The 20,749-nt window shown below is 51.1% G+C and overlaps 2 protein-coding genes across 30 annotated transcripts in view; both read right to left on the bottom strand.

The window, feature by feature from the left end:
• The window catches only part of RAP1GAP (RAP1 GTPase activating protein), a 65,791-nt gene extending 62,251 nt beyond the window's left edge, over positions 1-3,540 (bottom strand). For 16 of the 27 annotated variants that reach the window (XR_011432663.1, XR_011432657.1, XR_011432670.1 and 13 more), the window contains exon 1: positions 3,413-3,536. The gene's annotated coding sequence lies outside the window, so the exon portion shown is untranslated. Of the gene's footprint in view, positions 1-3,412 lie in introns of all 27 variants that reach the window. The other 11 variants (XR_011432647.1, XM_070251798.1, XM_070251840.1 and 8 more) reach the window with 7 other exon arrangements.
• Positions 3,541-12,141: 8,601 nt separating this feature from the next.
• Positions 12,142-20,749, bottom strand: part of USP48 (ubiquitin specific peptidase 48) — an 88,326-nt gene continuing 79,718 nt past the window's right edge. For all 3 annotated transcript variants that reach the window (XM_003364443.5, XM_005607376.4, XM_023635565.2), the window contains 4 exons: positions 17,563-17,688; positions 16,026-16,074; positions 13,783-13,809; positions 12,142-12,686 (listed from right to left, as the gene is read on the bottom strand). In XM_003364443.5, the coding sequence (XP_003364491.1) occupies positions 12,664-12,686; positions 13,783-13,809; positions 16,026-16,074; positions 17,563-17,688 (225 nt within the window). In that variant the 3' untranslated portion in view covers positions 12,142-12,663. The remainder of the gene's footprint in view (positions 12,687-13,782; positions 13,810-16,025; positions 16,075-17,562; positions 17,689-20,749) is intronic.

Genomic DNA, 20,749 nt, shown 5'->3' with positions numbered 1-20,749 from the left:
ACCACCTGCAAGTACTAGTCTTCAGCCTTAAAAATAGAGCATATTTTGGGGCATAAAAATATCCATACTTGTAAACCACAGCTGCAGCCTCCTGTCCTCAGGTCCCGCTCTGTGGACCCCAGGCTGGCTGCTCCAGGAAGTCCCAGGACCGGCAACCCCTGCTTGACCTAGAGTTTTCATCCTGCCAGGAGTCCTTTGCCAGGGGCCCCCTCTTGCCCCACGCTGCCCAGCAGAGCCAAACTTCCTCTCCTCACTGGCACAGGGCTGTCATCTCACACCTCACTCAGCCAGGCTGAGCTGCCTCCCAGAGCTGGAGATGAGCCCAGAGAGGGGAAATGATTTGCCTAGGTCACACAGCCAGCAAGGAGCAGGGCCAGGCCTGGACATGGAGCCAGCATTCTGGCAAACCTAGGGTGGGTGCCCAAGTGAGAATGGCAGAGCCCAGAGCCCCTCGCTGCCCCCCACCTAGCACCAGTCTGCCCTGGAGACTTCATCTGAGCCCACAGAAGCATCTCTCAGCAGCTGCCTCCCAGCAATGCCAGCGTCTCATGGGCACAGCCAGGGTACCAGTGCCAAGGAGGTAAGCAGAGGACTCAGAGCGTTCCCCTCCCTACACACCTGCTGGCCCCCAGCCTTGCTGGAAGGGCAGAGCAGAAACCAGGGCTTGGCAAGGCCTCCCAGTAAAAGTGGCAAAGGAGAGGGAACCCCAGGGCTGCTTGGAGCACAGCTGGGCGGGGGTGGGGTGGGCAGTTCTGTCCTGGGCGGGGCCCGTGGAGTGGCACCTTCAGGGGCAGCAAAGGGGGCAGCCTTGGGGAGAGGCTCCTCTGGCATCTGGTAGGCATGGAGGCGGGCAGGAAAGGAGGGTCCATTGAACGGGAAACGCTGGCAGTTTCCCAAAGTTTAGGGCTAGCCAAGCTGGGTTCACACGAAGCAGAAAAGAGGGAAGAAGGTGAGGCTTTGCTGGAGGCGATCAGAGGGGCCTCTGCCACCCCCTCCCTGGGGTGAGGAGTTCACGTCCCCCACGCAGGAAGCTGATGCAATGCACGCGTGTGTGCACCCACGGTGGCCTGGGCATGGGTGGGTGCATGCGTGTATCTGCCGGGTTCATTATTCAGGGCTGTGTGGGGCTTCCCTGTGCTCTTTCCTGTGTGTCCTGTGTGCGCCCTGGAGGAGATGATGGAAGCAGGTGTCAGGGCCTCCGAGGAGGGCATTCTTGCTGACGACAACCTCCATCTGTGTGTACACATCTGGATGGTGTGTCTCTCCGGGTCAGAGTTGGAAGCAGGGGTCTCGGCCTGGGTGTGCCTGTGTCTGGGTCTCAGGGTACTTGTGAATCAAACCGTGTTTGTGTCTGTGTCTGGCTGTGTGCAGGTCTCAGTTGTTTGCACAGCACGTGTGGCTGCTCAGCAGCCTCTGACAGCCAGGACAAAGGCTCCACAGACAGACAGGTGGTGTGGAAGGCAGACCTGCCCGGGAGTCCTCAAAGGGCCTCTCGGCTCCGGAACACACAGCCGGGCAGGGGCGGGGCCTTGGGACAGGCAGGTGCGCAGGGTCTCAGGGCTCCTGCGCCCCAGGCCTGTGCAGACTGCTGGGGCCTGAGGCTGGAGTAGCAGGAACCCCCGAGCCAAAGAGGGGACCTTCCGCATTTCAGGAGGCCAAAGGAAGAATCCTTTTTGTCTCCTAGCGGGTGGAGGGTGGTTAGAGCCAGGGAGGGACCTCCTGAGACCCCTGCCAGGCTGGCGCCCTGGGGAGGAGAGGAGGGGAGAGGGCTTTGCCCAAGGAGGGCTGTGAGCTGGGAAGGTCCCAGGGTGGGAACAGCATCGTGGCTGCGGCAAGGGACAGCAAGGCAGGCACTAGGCTCTGGGAGAGGGAGGAGGTCTGAGTTCTGGATCGTGAAAGGTAGAGGGCTTCTCCTCAACCTGATCCAGCTTCCCTGCCTCCATCCAGAGGCACCCCCCCAACCCCCACAGCACAGGGGAGCAGGTGCACTGTGGACCACTCCACCTCATTAGGAGTTAGAGAACTGATTCTAGCCCAGGCAGGAGGCGACTCTGTGACCTTGGGCAGCTTATTGAGCCTCTCTGAGCCTCAGTTTCTTCATCTGTGCAATGGAGATCCCAGCCCCCCACCTTGAACCATTGCTGTGGATGGGCAAGGCGCTCCCGCCACCTGAGGATTAATTATTACCCTGGGACGCTTTCCAAGGCCATTAAGGCACCTTCCACAACCCCAGACCCTTCAGCTGCGAGGGGGATCTGAGGGAGGCTGAGGCCCTGGGTAGAAGAGTGGGGGGACCCTCCGGGCCAGCTGGGCGTGACCACCACCTCCCCCACTCAGCTGCTGCCCTCTCCCCGTTCAGGGGCACCTTTGGCTGATGTTCCCTCTCATTAGCTGGGAATCTCAGGCCCCCCTTCTTCTTCCAGACACTCTCGGGAAGGAGGGACCGCTGCCCTGAGGCAGTGGGTGCCAGGAGCCCGGGACCTAGCTCCTTTTTGGGAGGAAACATACCTCCTTCCTTCATTTCCCCTCTGCCTCTTTCTCCTGCTCTGTCCTGACCCAGCTTCTCTCAGTGCCCCCCTCCTGCTGGTCTCTGACTGGCGAGGGAGGGAAATGCAGCACGGGGACAGATGCCAGCGTGCCATGTGTGAGGGGTGGGGTGTCCTTCTTGATTCTACCCCCAGGCCTGTGGTATGACCCCAACAAGGACTGGGGGAGGGGCTGTCACGCACAGGTCGGGGTCTGACTACCGTGAAGGGAGGGTGCGCACCCCCTGAGCTGATGTATGTCTGTGTACACACAAGGTGTCTTCCCCAAGCCCAGGCACCCCACAGCTGGCACCAAAGCCCCTGGGGGCGCAGGGACCGCCCTGTGGATTCCGAGTCCTCAGATCCTGCGGAGCCAGGGGAGGCGACGAGGGGGCGCCCGGCTGCGTGACGCGGGGGCCCTGCTCCGTGGCAGGTCAGGGACAGGGGCGGGGGCAATGAGCTCTGTCCCTGGGGAGGCAAGGACGTCACCACCCTCACAGCTCAGGGTCGCTGGACCTGAGGACCCTCACTTCCCTCCTGTGAGGACCGGAGCGCCTCCTCCTGGGGGCTGTTAGGGCCGACCCCTCCCCAGGGATCCAGGGGACGCACCCACTTCTCCGCTTCCTCCTCTGAACCCAAGGCGCCCCCTCCTCGGGGGGCGCGGGGGCGGGACCCGAGCCCCCCAGCTGCGGCCTGGACCGACCCCCGCAGGCGGGGGGCTCCGCCGGCTCAGCCCAGGCCTGGCCCCTCACCCCGCCGGCCCAGCCGCCGCCAACCCAGCCCGCCCGCTCCCCGCCGACCCTAGGGACCCGGTCCCGGCCGCGGGAGCCTGGGCCGCCGCCGTCCCTCCCCCGTCCCAGGGCCGCACCCCGGGCGGGCGCACTCACCCGCGGGCCCGGCCCGGCGGCCTGGGCTGGCTCTCCGGCGCCCGCGGCGGCCGCTGCAGCTCTGCCCGGACGCCGCTCGCGCTCGCCGCCGCCGCCGCCGCAGTTCGGGGAGGGGGCGTCACGTGACCGCGAGCGCCGTTCCCCGCGCCGCTCCCCCCTCGCTGCGGAGCCGGCCCCCGCGACAGGGCCCCCGCGACGGGGCCCGGAGGCCGGCGCTCTGCGCCCCCATTTCACAGGCGGGGAGACTGAGAACCAGAGAGGGCAAGGGCCGGCTCAAGGCTGCACGGCCCGACTGTGGCAGGGAGAGCCCCACGGTCCAGCCCGCAGCCCATGCTCCAAGGGGACAGGGACAACCTCTGGGGCAAGTGGGGGCGACGGGAAAGGTGAGGGACACGCCCCGGGCCCCCGCGGGCTCCGCAGCCGCAGGGGCAGGGAAAGGAGGGGTGCACGGGGTCAGCCGGGCGGGGAGGCTGCGCCGCGGACTCCGCACAGAGGCCCGCGGCGACCTCCCCCCCGCCCCCGCTCCGCGGCTCTCGGACGGCCCCCTGGCCCGGGCGGCTCGCTCCCACTCCCGCCTAACCGGGGGACGGGGGAGCCGCGGGCCGCGCTCTAAAGGGCAGGTGGCGGCAGGAGGAAGGTGGGGTCGCGACAAGAGATGAAAACCCAGGCAGGAAGGGGCCGCAGAGATCACCTTAGTCTGATCTCTGAGGCTCAGAGAGGGGAAGAGACTTGCCCAAGGTCACATGCAAGCGAGCAGCAGGAGCAGCGCAGCGACGCCGTGGACACCTGAGCGGCTCCTGGGCCCCACTCCGCACTGAGGGGAACCCCGGTTGTTACACAGCTCTCTCTGTTCTCTCCTGGGCTCCCCTCCGAGGGGCAACCCTAGATGAATGGAGGAGAAGGCCAGAGCTGTGGGCGACAATGGGTGAGGGTATGCTTGGTGGCCTCAAGATCATGCCTGGAGTTGCACAGAACATCACTGTTAGAGGGGATCTTTGAGATCCCTGGGTCTCACCCCCTTGCTCTAATAACTGGGGAAACTGAGGCCAAAAAACGGGCAGAGACAAACCTGCATCTCATCAATCATTTAGAATTAGTGGGTCCAGCCCACAGGACCCTCCAAGGTCAGTGAGTCCAAGAGGCCCACTTCACAGATGGGACTTAGGGAGGACTCATCTTGTATTCATTTAACATATTTATTGAGCACCTGCTGTGTGCCTAACAAGTGATTGTCAGTCCCATCCTGTACCCGCCCCCCCAACTCGCCCCCCCTCTTTCCCAGCCACAGGGACCGAATTTCATTAAGGAAAAGACCTGGGGCCTTCAGCAATCCTTACATCAGCCTCTGGACCATATGAGACATGCAGGTCCCTGAGTTCTCAGTCCCACGGGGGCTGGGACCAGGGCCATGTTTCCCCACTGAGACTCTCTTCCCAAGCAAGAAGAGGGACTAAGCAGGGCATGCCCCACCCTCACCCCACCCCCCACAAATGTGGAAAGGCGGGGGAAGTGGGTGTGGGGCACTAATTCTTTGCAGTCCCTCTGGTCAAGTTCTCCCTCCTGCAAGCTCCCTCAGGCGGGGCGGGGAGGCGAGGACCTGGCCCAGGGCTTCTCAAACTTCTGAGAGCATGAGAGGCCTGAAGCTGATGCAGATCCTGGTTCAGTGGGTCTGGGGCCCGGGCTCCTGCATCGCTAACAAAGCTTCGCAGCACTGCTGGTGCTACTGGGCCAGAGACGACGTTCTGAGTGGCGCTGGTAGAACACGGGAAGTTGTCAGGGCAGGAAGACAACTACGAGGGCTGAGGAGGGGCTCCTGGAGCACCCCTGGCTCACTTTGGGCCCATCCCACCCCTGGGGGGCCTTTGATTTCCTGCCTAGCATCAGGCCTGGATGCGTCTCAGGATGCACCAGGGCTATACAGTTGGTTCAAAGCTGTGATAAGAGGGCAGCTGAACGAGCTTGGCCGAGGCGGTTCCGGGGATGGTACAGAAGGGATTTTGTGGTGTAGCAACTGCCACAGAGAAGTATGTTCTACAGGGCACTGGTCCTGGGAGATGCCTGGGGAAATAAAATCCTATTCGGGAAATGCTGCCTGAAAGCCTAAAGACGGTTCAGGGCAGCATGCACTGGGTGGACGGGCCGGCAGCAGGGCGGGCTCGCACTTCTCAGGCAGGGCACCCCAGATCCAGCGTTCTCTGAAGCGCATCTCCTCCCATCCTTCGGCTTTTGTGTGTGCTGGGCTGGACGGATCCTTGAGTTCAATTCCAATCTCAATCCCAGGGCCTCTTCCTGCTTCTCCAGATGCCCTTCCCCACAAGAGCCCCCTCCCCTCCCTACTGTGAGCCAAGAGACCGAGAACTGGGCCAGGAAGGCAGTGCTGATGGAACCTTCCAGACTGTGATGGGAGACAAGTGTCCCACCTGAGCCAGAGAAAGGGGGCTCACAGAGGCAGTGTAGTGCTGAAAGGCACTATGTGAGGAGTTGCAGGCATGGCCTTTCCCGGTCTGGACTGTCAAACTCCAAGGTCCCCCAGGGCCTAACGTCCTACTGGCACTGGGGGAGTGAATGTGCCCGACCCTGGCTGCGTAGGCCAAAGAATTAAGGCGCTTCTGTGCCAGGCCTATTTCTTCTTTATAATCAAGGAGCTTTTCAATTACAGCAGTTTCTTCTTTCCAGAAAACCTCAATGCAAGAGGCATATAATCTCTAGTGTGTCCTGGGGGCATCGTGCTGAGACTGTCCGGGTCCCTGGGGAGACGGCAGCACGTGCCATGGGGGCTGGGCACATGGCCTGGCATGGAGCCCGGGTACCCAGGGGAGGTTGGACAAAGGCCCCAGAGCTCTGCTTTCCCTGCCCTATTTCAATCCAAACCACTCAGGACTGACCACTCACGCATGGCTGCCTCTGGGCGCAAGCCTTTTCTTTGTCAAACACTTAATACACTGTGACCTAGCCACCACTCCTGCCCTCCCAGTTGCTGATAAGTGAAAGTTGGCTTTAAAAAACCTGACATCCAAGAAGGATGGAGAATGAAAACGTGGGTGGCACAACAGTAAACTTGGAATACTGCACGAGGGAGTCCTCAAGTGGGAATGATGCCTCTGGGAAACAACTGTCCTCTCTCTGCCCACCCCCGCCCCGGCCAGATCAAAGGGGAGAAGATGGGGATAGGGGCTACCCAGCAGAAAAAGCAGGGGCAGAAAACTCCAGAGCAGAGGGTTCCCCAAGTGTGTTGCCTTCGGTGCACTGAGTAAGGTCTAGGAGGGGCTGGAAAAGAGGATGGGCTGCAGGGGTGGCTGGGAGAAGAGGACAGTTCCACTCCAGTGAGAACCAGACAGGAGGAGGAGTGGGAGTCGGCGCCAGGGCACATCTGTCAGGGAAGGACACATCCGTCAGGGAAGGACTCACTATCTGGGAGGGAGGCTGCCACGCTGACGCCGGGGACGTGGTGGAGGATGCAACCCTGGGGGACCCACTCTTGGGTTACAGAAGCCTTTGGATCACAAATGTGAACAGAGCCAGAAAGTCCGTTTTGAGGTGGGGACAGCCTGGTCATACCAAAGTGACAGAAAGCTCCCTCCCAGGGGTCTTGCTGTCACAGAACAGCTTCTAGTGGACTCCAAAGAGTTCATTCATTTTTCTTTGCTGGGGACGTATTATGTGGCACACCATGGGCTACCGTGATGACCACCATGGTCAGAGCCCCTGCCCTCAGGGAGCTAGAACAGTCTAGGACTAATTAGGTTGATTCATTTTCTGGGATCAGAGTGGTTTTAAGTACAGACATAAGATCCAGCCCAGCCCTAACTCTAGCTCCCAGTAAGACAAAAATAAACAATTCGCTCTAGTTCCAGAATTCTAGACAGTCTAGCACGGCTGGGAGCCTCTTGCATCCAGAGGACCAGAGCATGCTACAGATGGGAAAGAAGATGCAGCAAAAACTCCAGAAACAAACCACCCAGAGAGGAAACTCACACTGATCAAACAAGAGAAGTCCTCAGAGGCCGTCCAGGTGGGCGACTTTCCAAGCGCACTCCCTGAGCTTCCTCCAAGCAGTGGGTGGGTGTGGGAGCAGAGCTGAAGGGCTGAGGCCCCGCTGTCTCCCTCCACCTAGCTTCTCTTTGACAACCACACACCCAACTTCCTTTTAGAGAGAACACCGAGGTCGAAAGGAGAACACACTTGTCCAGGATCATAAAAAGAGTTGGTAGCATTTGGTGTTCCCTCAGTTACAAGTGCACCAGAGAATAATGGGGGAAACGGAGGGAGACACCAAGACACATGTGTACACAGGCTAATGTGCCACCCGGCAACGATACCACCCAGGCCGAGGCTGCCTAGGCCTTCTGGCTTCCCTGGGGTGTGTCCCCCACTTCCTGTGGCCCAGGGCCTGCCTTGCCTGGCAGCACTAACACAGATCTGGAATTCACGCTGCCCTTCCAGCTGCTGTTATAAGGCTGGCTCCCTCCCTGACCGAGAGCAATTTCACTTCAAAGGCGCTGGCTTACGCAGTCTTAGCCGAGTCCTTGAAAGCAGGGTTTTTGTTTTTTTCTTTAAGCACAGTGGAGGGAGACAGATGATGCCCTCTATTTGAGATCAATACAGTAATTATGTTGGACAAGCTCTTAGGACTAACTTCAGGGGGAATTCAGACAGCCCCCGAATGAGAAAGTGTGCGGCACAGTGTGAGAAGAGCCACAGGATCCGATTCTTCGGGAATCAGGTCTTGCTCTGCCTGGTGGACACGGCAAAGGCTTGGTCTAGTAATGAGCTGGTGCAGGTCCCAATTCTAAAGGCAGACCAGTGTCATCTAGAAGAGGTTACACAACTCCTGGCAAGTCAGAGAGATGAATTCTGCAACCTCCTTCTTCCTAAAATCTAATGAGGTGCAGAAAAGATACTTAAATCTCACCATATGAAGAAATGTCACCAACTTGTCGGAAATGTATGCATTAAAACAAAGCGATGAATGTGATATGGCTGGCAGTATGCTGTGTTAATTTGATAAAGCTGGTCCTGTGGGTTTTTTTCTTGGGGAAGGGGAAGCACAAGAAATACCTGTGCCATGTACTCTACTCTTGAATGATATTATTCACTGAGTCTCAGGAGGTAAATAAAGAGTGAAAAGCACACGCTTCTGAGATCAGGAAGCAGCCTATAAGCCCTGGCCGGTCTCCCGCATTGCCTTGCGCTCCTGGTGCCTGCAGAGCCCTGCTTCCGAGGCTCGGGGCACCTGGTCCCGATGTTCTTGGCAATGACAATCAAAACACTGAAAGCGGCCCCTCTGGGACAGGATCTGCCCATCACAAAGACATAAGTCTTCAAAACGCATTCTCAACGTGTTTCGAATACCTTTCAACATGACCCTGCAAATAAACGTAGAATCAAGGCGGCTTACTGTGGTTATTAGCTTTCTTTTCCTTACCAGCCAGGAGGAAAGATTTATATAACAGGATGACTACACACCTGTCCAGTCATCGCTTTAGCTCTAAGGGCTTCCAGCATGAGGTACGGACTCAAGTTCTCAGAGAAGGGCTTCCAGGTAGCTTGGCTACGTGCTTTCAAGACCTCTTTTTGAAGATTTGCAGAAAAGAAGGTCCCATAGCATTTCCTCACAAAGGCTAGTGTTTCTACTTACAAAGAATAACACAAAGCATTTTACCCCAATATTTATTATGGCTTCATCCTCAGTGTGGGAGTAAACAAGGCAGCAACACTGCCCTCTTCTAAGAGAGAAGGAGACAAAGACAAAGCAGAGCTAAGCAACTTTTCTTAGGTAAATGGTGAAATTATCTGGAACACAGGTGACCCAACTTCTCAAACTTGCCTCCACACGTATGAGCTATCTCAACAGCCAGCAGACTCCTTAGCCCAACTGACTCAACAGCCAGACTCGAGAAAACCACAAAGGTAGGGGATGCATGAGGAAGAGGGGTTGTTTTCTGTGTCTCCTACTAGACTCTTTCCCCGGCACGCAGGACTCGGCACAAAGCTGTCGCTCAGTGAAATATCTATCAAACAAAGTGGTACCACTTTATACGTTTGTAACTTGTATTTTAAGGAATAAAAGATCCCAATAATGTTGATAATCAGATCCCCAGCTAAGACTGGTGTTCATAAAACATAGAACATCTGCGGGTTTGGGCTGGTTAACTGCTAGCCTTCAGAATGAGAAATGCAGCTGGTGACAATAGCCTGCACCTCATGATGGGGGACGGGTGATGCTGGCAGAGGGGTGAGAATCTTCTGAAAATGAAAATGCTGGCTTATCATCGGACTGAACTCTGTTCACAGTCCCCTGTAACACTGAACGTTAAAATGCCAGAGAAAGGATGTGATGCTCCTCCGTGGTTCTGTAACAGGAAAGACAGGCTTTGATGCTCGTTTCACTTCAGCAGTTTGTTTAGACAGAGACAAATCATCTCTTGGGTATTTAAAACAGGTTATTCAATCTCAGCATTAGCTTCAAATATTAACCAGGGTCTGACGAACAAGTTCATGACCCCGCAGACCAACCAACTGGACCTTTTGAAAGCAACAAAAAAATTCACTCTGCATTAGATCCCACCTAAAGAAAGGGACACTCATCTCTTTTTAATTTGGCACAAAGATAACAGTAACTCTAAACAACAAGGTTCATCAACACACAGAAAGATACTTATTCCCCCAAGGAACGCAGACGTCCCAACGGCAACCCGTATTTCAGCTAATGGCAACAGCTCGTACCAGCAGATGCTGTACACACTCATTCAGGACTAAGGAATGGTCAGAAATATTCGGGGGGGCGGGGGGGGGGCCCTGAAGCTTCATAATACCTTCCACAGAGGACCGATCTAAAATTAAAAAGGACACATGCATGACGCAAAAAACCCGATGGAAAGAGTCTCTGCACTTCAATGTGGTCACAGCCCAGAAGATAATTGGTCTCTGTCCATTTCTAAAACCAGATAAAACAAGAATCAGGCTTGAGGTTCCACTTTGTGCCTGTTTTCTCTGTACAAAGATGAGAATGGTGAGGCCAGGCCACTTTATGCACGTAGACATATCTGTGGCCTTGTAACCAGCCCAGGGCTTCTCAAACTTTGAAGAGCATGAGGCCTGATCCTGATGCGGATCCTGGTTCAGTGGGTCTGGGCCTGAGCTCCTGCACTGCTAACATAGCTGTGCAGCGCTGCTGGTGCTACTGGGCCACAGTCGACCTTGTGAGCGGTGCTGGTGGGACAAGGGAAGTTGTCAGGGCAGGAAGACAATTGCTGGGGCTCTCGACAGACTCCTGGAGCATCACCTGGGGCGCACTCCACCAACCCTGGGCAGAGTTATTAAGGAGCCAGTGCTGAGTCTGGACATCAGCCTGACTTACACAAGGCTGTTCTTTTGTAGCACTGCATAAAGAAAAAAGACTCAAGTAACAAATTTGAAAACTGTTATGAACAGCAAATTGGGAAAAAATATACGAGATTTCTGGGGGCTATTGATGTATTTACGTCAATCCCTGGAAGGAACCTGCTCTGGCCACAGGGCTTCTTTGCAGGAAAAGGAAGCTTCTGCATCAAGTGCTACCTGAACCTGCACACGAGCCTTTCCCCTGGGAAAGAGTTAAGTCGCTCAGCATGTCATTACTTTCATGCTCCAGTTTCCTTTCTCTGGGGCGAAGTAAAAGACTGAGATGTGAAACTCCGGATGAGCTATCCGTGATCTCAACTTGGAGTCCTTTCCACAGGCCAGCCTCCAGGTGGGCACCGCTGGCTCCCAGGACGATTCCTGAGGGTCCCGTGAGTAGCTCTCGCCCCCAACACGGGCTCATTAGACATGCCCTTGCCTCCCCGGGAGCAGAGACGGAAGACATGGCAAACACAGAGGGGAAACACAAGCAAGAAGTTATAATTTTACCAAACAGCCATAATTATTCTGATAAAAAGAGCTATTCAAAAAGGATGCTGCCAAGGTTACTGGTCCTCAAATTGAAACCTGCCTCCTCCATCCCTCATTTGAGTTTAAATTTTCAGAAAAGGGGAGTGGGAGGGAGAAAACCCTAGCACAAGCCCCAGGCTAAAAAAAGTGTTAATGAGAGAGATGCCTGAGTGAGTGTCTCTGCTCCAAACACATGCATACAAAGTGGACAGAAAACAGCGACACAAACTCCAGTCCTAAGTCCCATTTAAAATCCCTTCAATCGTCTTAAGAATATTGCTTTGGTTATGTGTTGCTAATAACAATAATCCTGAGTTGGATAAAACGGCACACCCCATCTGTACACTTTTGTTTTTCCTTTTGTAAACCAAGTGATCTAAAACACTCTTTCTGGGCACTTCAGAAGGATGCTTTCAAGAAGGGAAGCGAGATCCACGAAACGGCGCACTTGGAGGACCGGAAGACAAATCCTAGAAAAACCTTGTGGTATTCAAACGCGGTATTCAAATTTACCCTTCTGGTAAGGTGCTCAGGTTTTTCAAAAGTGCAAGGTGTATCTGATTTCCCATTTTTGAATGAGCAAACCTGGAGGAAGATGCTATTGCCTGTAATAAACATTTGCCATCCCTGAGATGCCTGAAAGCAAAAAGCCCTTGAAGCCCAAAGCGAGACACAATGCCCTGCTCACTGAGGGACACAGGCAGCGCCCCGTGGTTCCCCCAACACTACGGGACAGACCTCTGGGCTGGGTGTGAGGTGGGCGCACTGCAGGCGACACGGAGAGGAGTCTAATCTGAAGACACTTTTCCACAATTACGGCAAGTTCTTCACTTTCATGCTTTATTGAAAGTAAAATATGAATCAAAGACAGGTATTGGTAAGCAGATTATGTCTCTAAAGAATTACTTTTAGTTCAGAGCAGAATGTTGTCCCCTCTACTGTGATACAAATCCTTTATGGACCAATGCATCTGGTATGAAACTCAAGCAAGGAAATATAACAGGACTTTATTCCCTCCTGTGACTATAAATCTCATATGTAAACATGATTTACTGTTACTGCTACTAAACTTGTTCGATCTTTACTTGCCCCCTCCCTCCCACCCTCCTTCCCCTTAAATATAAAATTTGAAACATTTCCTTCAAGTCTGATGTCCTTCAGTGCAATCTGCTTTATTTGACATAAGGCATTTGGGACAGTCACTTTTGAATGGTTTTCTGCCTTTTGGAAGAGTCATATAATGGTTTAATTTTTAAATCCACCTTTTCTTTAATGCCCTAACATGTCAAACTCCTCTTCCCTTCTGGTCATTTCTTAGCAGTCGGTAAGTGTTGAGAAGATTAATGTCCAAGTAGACCAGTACCTGGGAAAAGAAACACACGTGGAGGTACAGTTGTGAACTGAAAATTAAGAGTTCATGTATTCCATTTGCCAAGAAAGCATCATCAACAGGGATTATCCAATTAAATACATGAGCACAGCAGCCCCTTGATGTTGAAGGATAAAAAAAAAAAAATAGCAGACTCCAGGCTTTCAGCTAAATCACATTTCTGTTGAAAGCCATGTGTTCCTATGTGTAATCTTCACACAAGTTGATCAGATTTTATTGATGCTTTCGTCGGATGGCCATTTTTCACAAGGAAATTTTTTGCTTTGTCTGACCACACCAGGAGTTTCTTTGTAGTAGTAACGACAAAGTGTAGTAGTATAGACAAACAAAGTGGTGGAGACAACAAGCCGCTTGGAGAGGACGGCTTTACTGAGGTCAGCAGCTTCGCTCACTCATTTGCTTTAGCAAAGAGCCCCTGGTATTTGATTCAAACTCATTCCTTGGCAAATCACACAACCTGCCATGGACCTCTGGAGTAGGCCGCAAAGAGTCCCAGTGGCAACAGATAAATCTGTAAATGTCAAAGGTCTGTCTTTGATGAATAATGAATATTATTGGTGTACACACTATAGTGGCCAAGATGTAGGACAAGGCACCACCGTGTCTCCATCTAAAGTAATAATCCAAGAAATGCCTTAATTCTAAACAGATTAATGAAACTTTTTTACTGAGCCTGATACAATTCGGCAAATTCTTCTCCTTTAATTCTTATCAGTTACACACAAATTGTTCTGCTCTAAGATAGGACTGATGGGAGGAACTGGAAAAAGGTTGAATATAAATCTCGAAATGCCACTAGCTAATTTCCCAACCTTCCCCTTGAAATGAGAAAGAAAGCAGAATGGACATCTGGCAGCAGATACCGCTAACACACAGGCCCTATCCGAGGCCTGAGTGCTGAAAGAGATAATGAAGAAGCTTGAATAAAAAATGCACTTAACTAAAATTAATTTCAGTCATGAGACTCAGATTGAATTAAATTTTAAAATCAAATTATAGCCTTCACTTTAATAGAAAATTACAGTATGACTCTGACATTCATGAACAAAACATGACAAATGTAACTTACCTTTAAACCCTTCTTCTGGCATACACACTGGGAAAGAAAAAAAAAATTCCAAATTGAAAAAACTGTTGTAGCCGACAGTAATAAGATCACTTCAATGCCTAAAAAAAGTTTAAGATAACTTTTAACTACCTTACTCACCCATCATGATTACTTTTGAAGTTATGGATGATGATAATCAGATGACAGTTTTTCTCTTTGTTTTTGTTTTTATGAAAGCAATATATACGCATCATTTTAAAAGTCAAATACTGGCGGAGCAAGGGTTGTAACTGGAGCCGACGTTCTGCATGACTGCAGGGCAGGCCTGGAGAACCCACACACCTCCCCCTCCTCCTTCCATTCCCACACTCTAGAAGGAACCACTTTTGACTTCTGTAGCCACGTCTTCGGGTATTTAACCTCTTTATTTCTAAATAACACACATATCGCTATTTCACACCTTCAGGTAATGTCTACTAATTCCCTCAATGAAAGCTAACAATTGAGCTCTTCTACCACCTCCTACACACCTCCTGCCCCCAACCTGTCCTCCTGACATCCAGTTTTTTGTTGTTAAGCCAAACTCCAGTGTTTACATTGTTTTTACTCCATTAATAGCGATCACGGTGAAGCCCTTGGTGTACCTTGGCTATATTTCTTGTCTGGCATGACTCTCTTCTTTCTGGGGTTGGTAACTGCTATGCGTTATTTATGTTTCCTTTTTTCTGCACCATCTCCACTTAAAATATAAACCCTTCAAAGACTTGTAAATCTCAAGACAGTCATCTAGCACCTCCACTTTTCCCTGTGGACATCCTTTGCCAAAGCCTGCCTCCCTCCGCTCCAGTGGGCACCGGGTGTGCTCAGAGCCTGCCGCAGCGCTCCTGTTCCGGAACTGCCCTTCCCCGTCTTGTAGGGCTCATCTTTTCCTGTGGTGGAGCCCTGTTTTCTGGATCCTGTTGCTTCCTTCTCGATTTACTCTCTCGTTTAAGAAGAGCACACCCTCCCACAGTCTCTTGGCAAACAGTGCATGAGAGAGACATTTTTTGAGGCCTTCTATGTGTTCAGATCAAGTGCGAGGGGAGAACAAAGTCTGTCTAGTTAGAGAATTCTAGATTACACTCACTTCTCCTCAGAATCTTGTGGGCACTGCTCCATGACTCTGTCTTTCTGACTCTTCATCCTACGAACGTGATGGGCTTTCCTTCCATACCTCTAAAATCTTTTAGGATTCTCTTTCTTTAGATTTTCACGTACTGTGTCGGGCCCTTGGTGCAATTGTTTTTCATTTTCATGAATTCTTTCTGTTCTGCAAGTGTTCCTTTCATACAGGCCCCTAGCTATTGTTTGCTCTTTCTCTCTGTACTATTTACAGTTAATTTTTAAGCTTTCTTATGCTTCCTGCATCATCTGTTTCCTCTGGGTTCCTTTTTTTCCGCCTGTTGACTGGCATCGTTCAGTTCCATGCTGTCAGCCCTCAACCGTCTGGTGATCTCTGGCTGCTTTCTACCTATTTACCTGTGAGGGACTAAAACGATGCCTGAAAGCTCTGTCCGGTGGGCACTGGTGGGCTTCACTGAAGGGTGCCTAGGAGACTAACTTTTTTTTTTTTATATATCTCCAGGTTATTATCTTGAATTGGTCAGTTTTCCCAGAGCGGAATCCCCTCCCTCCTGTGTGGGAGGTAAGAGATGCGCTGCCAGCACTTTAACAAAGAGCTAGGGGTGGTCTCCCTATTTGTACGTAACAGGCCTCGTTCTCACCTTTCCAGTGTAATTTCTTCCAAGAGCTGAAACATACTGTAGTTGCCCTTCTGAAGTGCACGTGGGAAACAGGCCGTGATGGATATAAAGGAGGGGCTGTGAGCATCCGCAGGGCACTGAGTTGTCCAACTACTTCTTATAGTTTTCCAGCCAAGTTTCTGCTTTTAGGCTCATGTCTTGCTCCTACTTTCAGAGCAGGAGTTCCCGTGCGCCTGTCTGAAGCTCTGTGATGTGAACTAGCTCTGCTTCTCGTTGACCTCTTCCACCTGCAGGCTGACGTTTATTTTGGTTTCCTCAGCTCAGCTAAATAATCACTACTCTCCTCTCTGCTTTCCATTTTCCAAATTTTTGTAGATACCTTTCTCCCTCTTTCTATGATCGTTTAGGATAAACAACGTAAGATTCTACCTTAACAACATGTAGAAGCTTTTCTCAAGGTTAAAAGTAAACGCATGGTAGACTAAAGCGTCAACATCCGATCAATATCAATATCGTCTTTACCTTGCATGACATCATCCATTGCAGCATAATCTGCAATTGGTTCATCAGCCTGGAAAACAAATGAAGACAATTCAAAACCACGAGGGAATGGGAGCCAGGAGGAAGAGGATGTCAGAGCCTCGTCACTGAAATCTGGCCCACAAGTTGGCTACTGTACCGCTACGCAACACAAGTATGAACACTGTCCAGCACAGAATCGGATTCAAGGCGCAGCCATGATGTCCAGGATTAACAAATGACGCCCCGCCAACAATGGGTCTAGGCTCATCACCCTCAAAACTGCACACGGTATGAGGCATTGTTTTCTTGCTCCTAAAAACACCTTTGGATGTGGAAATTTTCAGATTCCCTGAGGTGACTAAATGTAGACTTATTAACGAGAATTAAGATGCTATGGTGGCACATGACTTAGGTAGAAAGAAAAAGTCAGACTGGTCCTCTGAAATACCGATTAGGTTAAGAACACATTTTTGTCCCTCCTCACCATCAAGAACAAAATACCCAATATCCTTTTTAGGGTGGAAGCCAGCACTGAGTCTGAGCTTAGGGTGGGATTATCGGCAAGAGGCCAAAGACCCGTACGGACTCCAGTTGCTCATGTGAAGCGCAGACTTTTTAATAATACAGGCTGCTTCTAGAATTTTAGACAGAGTCCTTAGGCTCCAGCAACTCAATAGGTTTTCAAAATAATTCCACAGAACCTACAGTTCCAAGAAAAGCAAAAAGCAAGCAGAGGGAGGAGCAGGTGGCAGGATGGCGGGCGTGTGTGTGTGGAGGGGTAGATATGGGTCCGCTTCATCGTTTCCAGGGCCTAACTTTATCTCACAGCATTGAAGCTCTGGGGTAGGAAGAGCGTAACTTGACAACTATCCTACCCCATGATGCAGCGGCGTCTGGCACAGTGGGAATGCTTCTGGCCACCAGGAAACAAAAGAGGCAAAGGAAAGTGATGAAATGAGGCCCTTAGGGAGGGGGGACGGGGCTAATGAGGCTGCTTCAAGCATTCTCTTCTTCGACAACTTCTCAGAAGCCCCTACTTTCTAAAACACCGTCCACCTCCTCTAAATCCATTCTACCCAAAGCCAATTTCCACACCCCATTAAGCCAACCAAAAGTATTCTGACTGCTGTGGCCAAGCCTCGTGTCTTGTGTTTGTGTCCTAGCTTGACTGGCTGGTACTTTTGAGCCAAGAGGAAAGGAGGGGATGTTTTAACAGTAGAAGCATGGTTAAGTAAGTCTGCTGATGCAGAAGTTAGGGAGGAGGCTAAATCTAGATCTATTATTTTAAACAAAAATTAACAAAACCCCATGAGACCCAATGATGTCCTGACCTAAGTTTCTGTCCCGTCCTAAGCTTTTTGTGGCTTAGTCAGAGCTGGGGAATCCAGAGGCCAGCAAAAACTCACAGCAGTCGCTTATTACCACACAAGGTTGCTGAGAACCCAAGGCAACCTTAACCACCTTCTCACATAATTTACGTATGGGTGTGTATCATGAAAACCTTCTAGAGTTCCTCAGGTAAAGAGCTGTTACCTACCTTTAACAAAATGACAGATTCAGGAATGACGCCAAGGGTGCCGAGGGTGGCACAGTCATCACTTAAAATCTTTCCATCAATTGACAGATTCTGGTCAAAAGGAGCAACTGAAAATGCATGCATGATCTGTAGCAATATAAAAGAACAAGGTCTGTATAAGGCAAAATACTGAGCCGTACACCCTATTTGAAAAAATAATACATGGATTAAAAAAAAAAAAAAAGACTTCAGAGTACAAAAGATATTCCTGTTTGCAGTCAGCCTACTTGCTACATTCCTACTGAGACCATAAACCCAATATATCTGGGAACATCCTTGGGAGGCCTAAGAGAATTAGGGAACAATTATACCCACAGATCCTTTTGTTCTGCACCTTACCACCTCTCCAAGGATGGGGGTGTGGGGAGATCAAAGGAGCAAGGCTGAGGTGGGCTGACAGCTCCTCTGCTACAAGGCCTGGGCAAGGCCATCACTGCCGCCCCCATCATGGCCAGGTCCCACGTCCTTTTAATAATTGAGTCAAGTCCAAATTCCTTCATAAGACCATCTTTAAATTAACCGGGGGGGCCCAGCTCCATGGCCAAGTGGTTAAGTTCGCGTGCTCCACTTCGGTGGCCCAGGGTTTCGCTGGTTCGAGTCCTGGGCACAGACACGGCATTGCTCATCAAGCCATGATGAGGTGGTGTCCCACATGGCACAACCAGAAGGACCCACAACTAAAAATATACTACTATGTACCGGGGGTCTTTGGGGAGAAAAAGGAAAAATAAAATCTTTAAATTAACCAGCACGTAATTTGGACTCTTCTTTCTTGTGTTCTGATTCCAGCCAGCAAGCAGCCGGGAGTACGTAATTCAGCCTGTGGGACTGTCATATATTCTTAGACTGACTCTTGCCTCTAGGAACCAAAATATGAGTTCCTTAAGAGTAGAGACCATATACCTCACCCCAGTTCTAGCCAAGTGTTAAAAATTCAATATATTCAGAGAGACTATTATGCATAATACTTAAACGCTTTTTCGAATTCAAAAAATTTATTGTTATCATTCCTGGGGGGGGTCAAGGAGGAGGTGGGCTCGGAGAAGCACACATAGGTACCTTCAGTGATATGTTCTAACTCCTAACTTCGAGGATGAATTCAAGAGTGTTCATTTTAGTATGCTTCATAACTTACAGACTCATTGAATGTATTCTATTACATGTATCTTTTATGACACCAATATCCATGATGTTATGGGAAAATATTCTATCTTTTTATGTACTCTCCTCCTCTACTCTCTGAATCTGGAAAGACAAAATGGGCCTAGCAAAGCAGCCGTGAACCAACTGTGTATATAATGGGGCTCCAGAGCCTTCTAAGCTGGGAAGACTGTGACGAGAAAAGTGATCTGAATAATGGCACACAGATAAACAAGAACAAGGACAACAACACTGGCCTCGTCCCTAACTGCTGGGCCAGGATCTTAACTGGACTTCTCAAAAGGACATCAGCCCCTGAGAAGTAAGCAGAGACTGATTAAACAGGGCGCGCTAACATCATCAATGATCTGCCTATGAAGCAATAAGCCTCTTTCTGGTGAGTGACAAGTACTGACAGGAGAGTTCTACCAGAGCCAGCCCAGCTCACGGGCATCAGGCAGAGCAAGCAGCCCTGGGTATTAAAGGGGACCGTGAAGAATGCACAGCCCAGAGGCGGGGTCTGATGCCAACTCAACGTGCGCCACGTCACAGCTGCTGGGCTGCAGGAGCGCTTGTCCACACCCGTAAATGCTGAGTGTCTGTGCAGCACCCTGAGGTCGGACACACAGGCATCACCTCCGGCCACCTGTACCATCACTGAGGGGCTGAGGCACATACTTTATGCCTTGAGCACGCAGACAAGGACATTTAAATTCACTTAACAACGAATGAAGCATTTATTATGAAGCTACCATGTGTCAAGTACTGTGCTAGGTGCTGGAAAAATGAAAGCGAGCAAACCCGCCCCAGAGAGTTCACGGGAGTGAGGGCAAAACAAAGTGGTGAAGAAGGGGGCTTCTAGCGGGCGCAGGGAGGATCTCGGGGAGCACGAAGGCAGAAAGAGTCAGCTCTACGACGAAACCAGAGGCCGAGACAGGTTTCACAGAAGAGGTGCTACGGAAGACCAGCAAGCGCTCACTAGTGAGGAGGGACTATTCCAGGAGGGCACAGGCTGGGCACAGGCACGGGGCCTTTGGTACAATAATTCAGAAACCCAAGTGCTAGGAGAATGCCTGAGAATAATTAACGTCATGTAGGTCTGTTTAACAAGTAGCGCAGCATTCCTGATCTACAGAGCAGAACAGGAACAATGAAAACTGTTCCTAAGGGTGGGCAGCTCCATGCTGCTTGCTATGGTGTGTGTGCACGCGTGTGTGTGTGTGTGTGTGTGTGTGTGTGAGAAATAAGGAAATGCAGGAGCAAGGGCTTCAGCTGCCAGCCATTTAACCTCTGTGCCAAAATTCGCCCCTTTCTAAGGCAGGCCATACCACCCACTCAAACTCTATCCTCTGGAAAATGAAATAATGCAATTAGACATTGAGCATCTTCTAGGAAAGGAGATGAATAAGTTGTACTTCCTTTACTTTATGGGATCAAAGGTGGATGAATTAATAATCAGACAAAGTAAGTTTCTTAAGGTTCCAAGCAATAGCAAATGGGCATGTCTAGAATAAAGCACTCACAGTTTTACAAAGGTCGTCATCGTCTTAACGTAGAAATGTAGTATCACTTAGAGGAAACGCTCCACCAAACAGAAAACGCACATTACAGGCTTTTTAAAAAATGCCCCACAGCTACCAACTGAGTGAGGATCACACACATGCCCACCACCAACGCCAACGCTGCCCAGGCTGCCGGGGAAAGTCCTGTTTGCTGGAGCTCTCAAGGCTGCCCCCGCTGAGCAGTGAGTGGAAATCACATCTCGGTGCCCTGTCTTTTGACTCTGTTTAGATCACAGTGGTCTTTGAAGTGAGAGTGGGAGATGAGAGGAAGGACACGGCAAAGGAGCCGTCCGAGAAGGGCACGTCTGGGGCTTTCATTTGAACAGCTGCTGCCGCCTTCTAACAACGCATTTGTGCAGGTAACATGCTGCCCGATAGAGGTTATTTCTGCTGACTCGATTTATTCTTTAAAAACGGCAGTCTGTAATAAAAGCCACACAGCCTTT

This window comes from Equus caballus, chromosome 2, assembly GCF_041296265.1.
Source record: "Equus caballus isolate H_3958 breed thoroughbred chromosome 2, TB-T2T, whole genome shotgun sequence".
In the NCBI taxonomy this organism is placed as follows: Eukaryota; Metazoa; Chordata; class Mammalia; order Perissodactyla; family Equidae; genus Equus; species Equus caballus.
The sequence above is the reverse complement of the archived record's forward strand: the minus strand, read 5'-3'. Positions and strand labels throughout refer to the sequence as shown.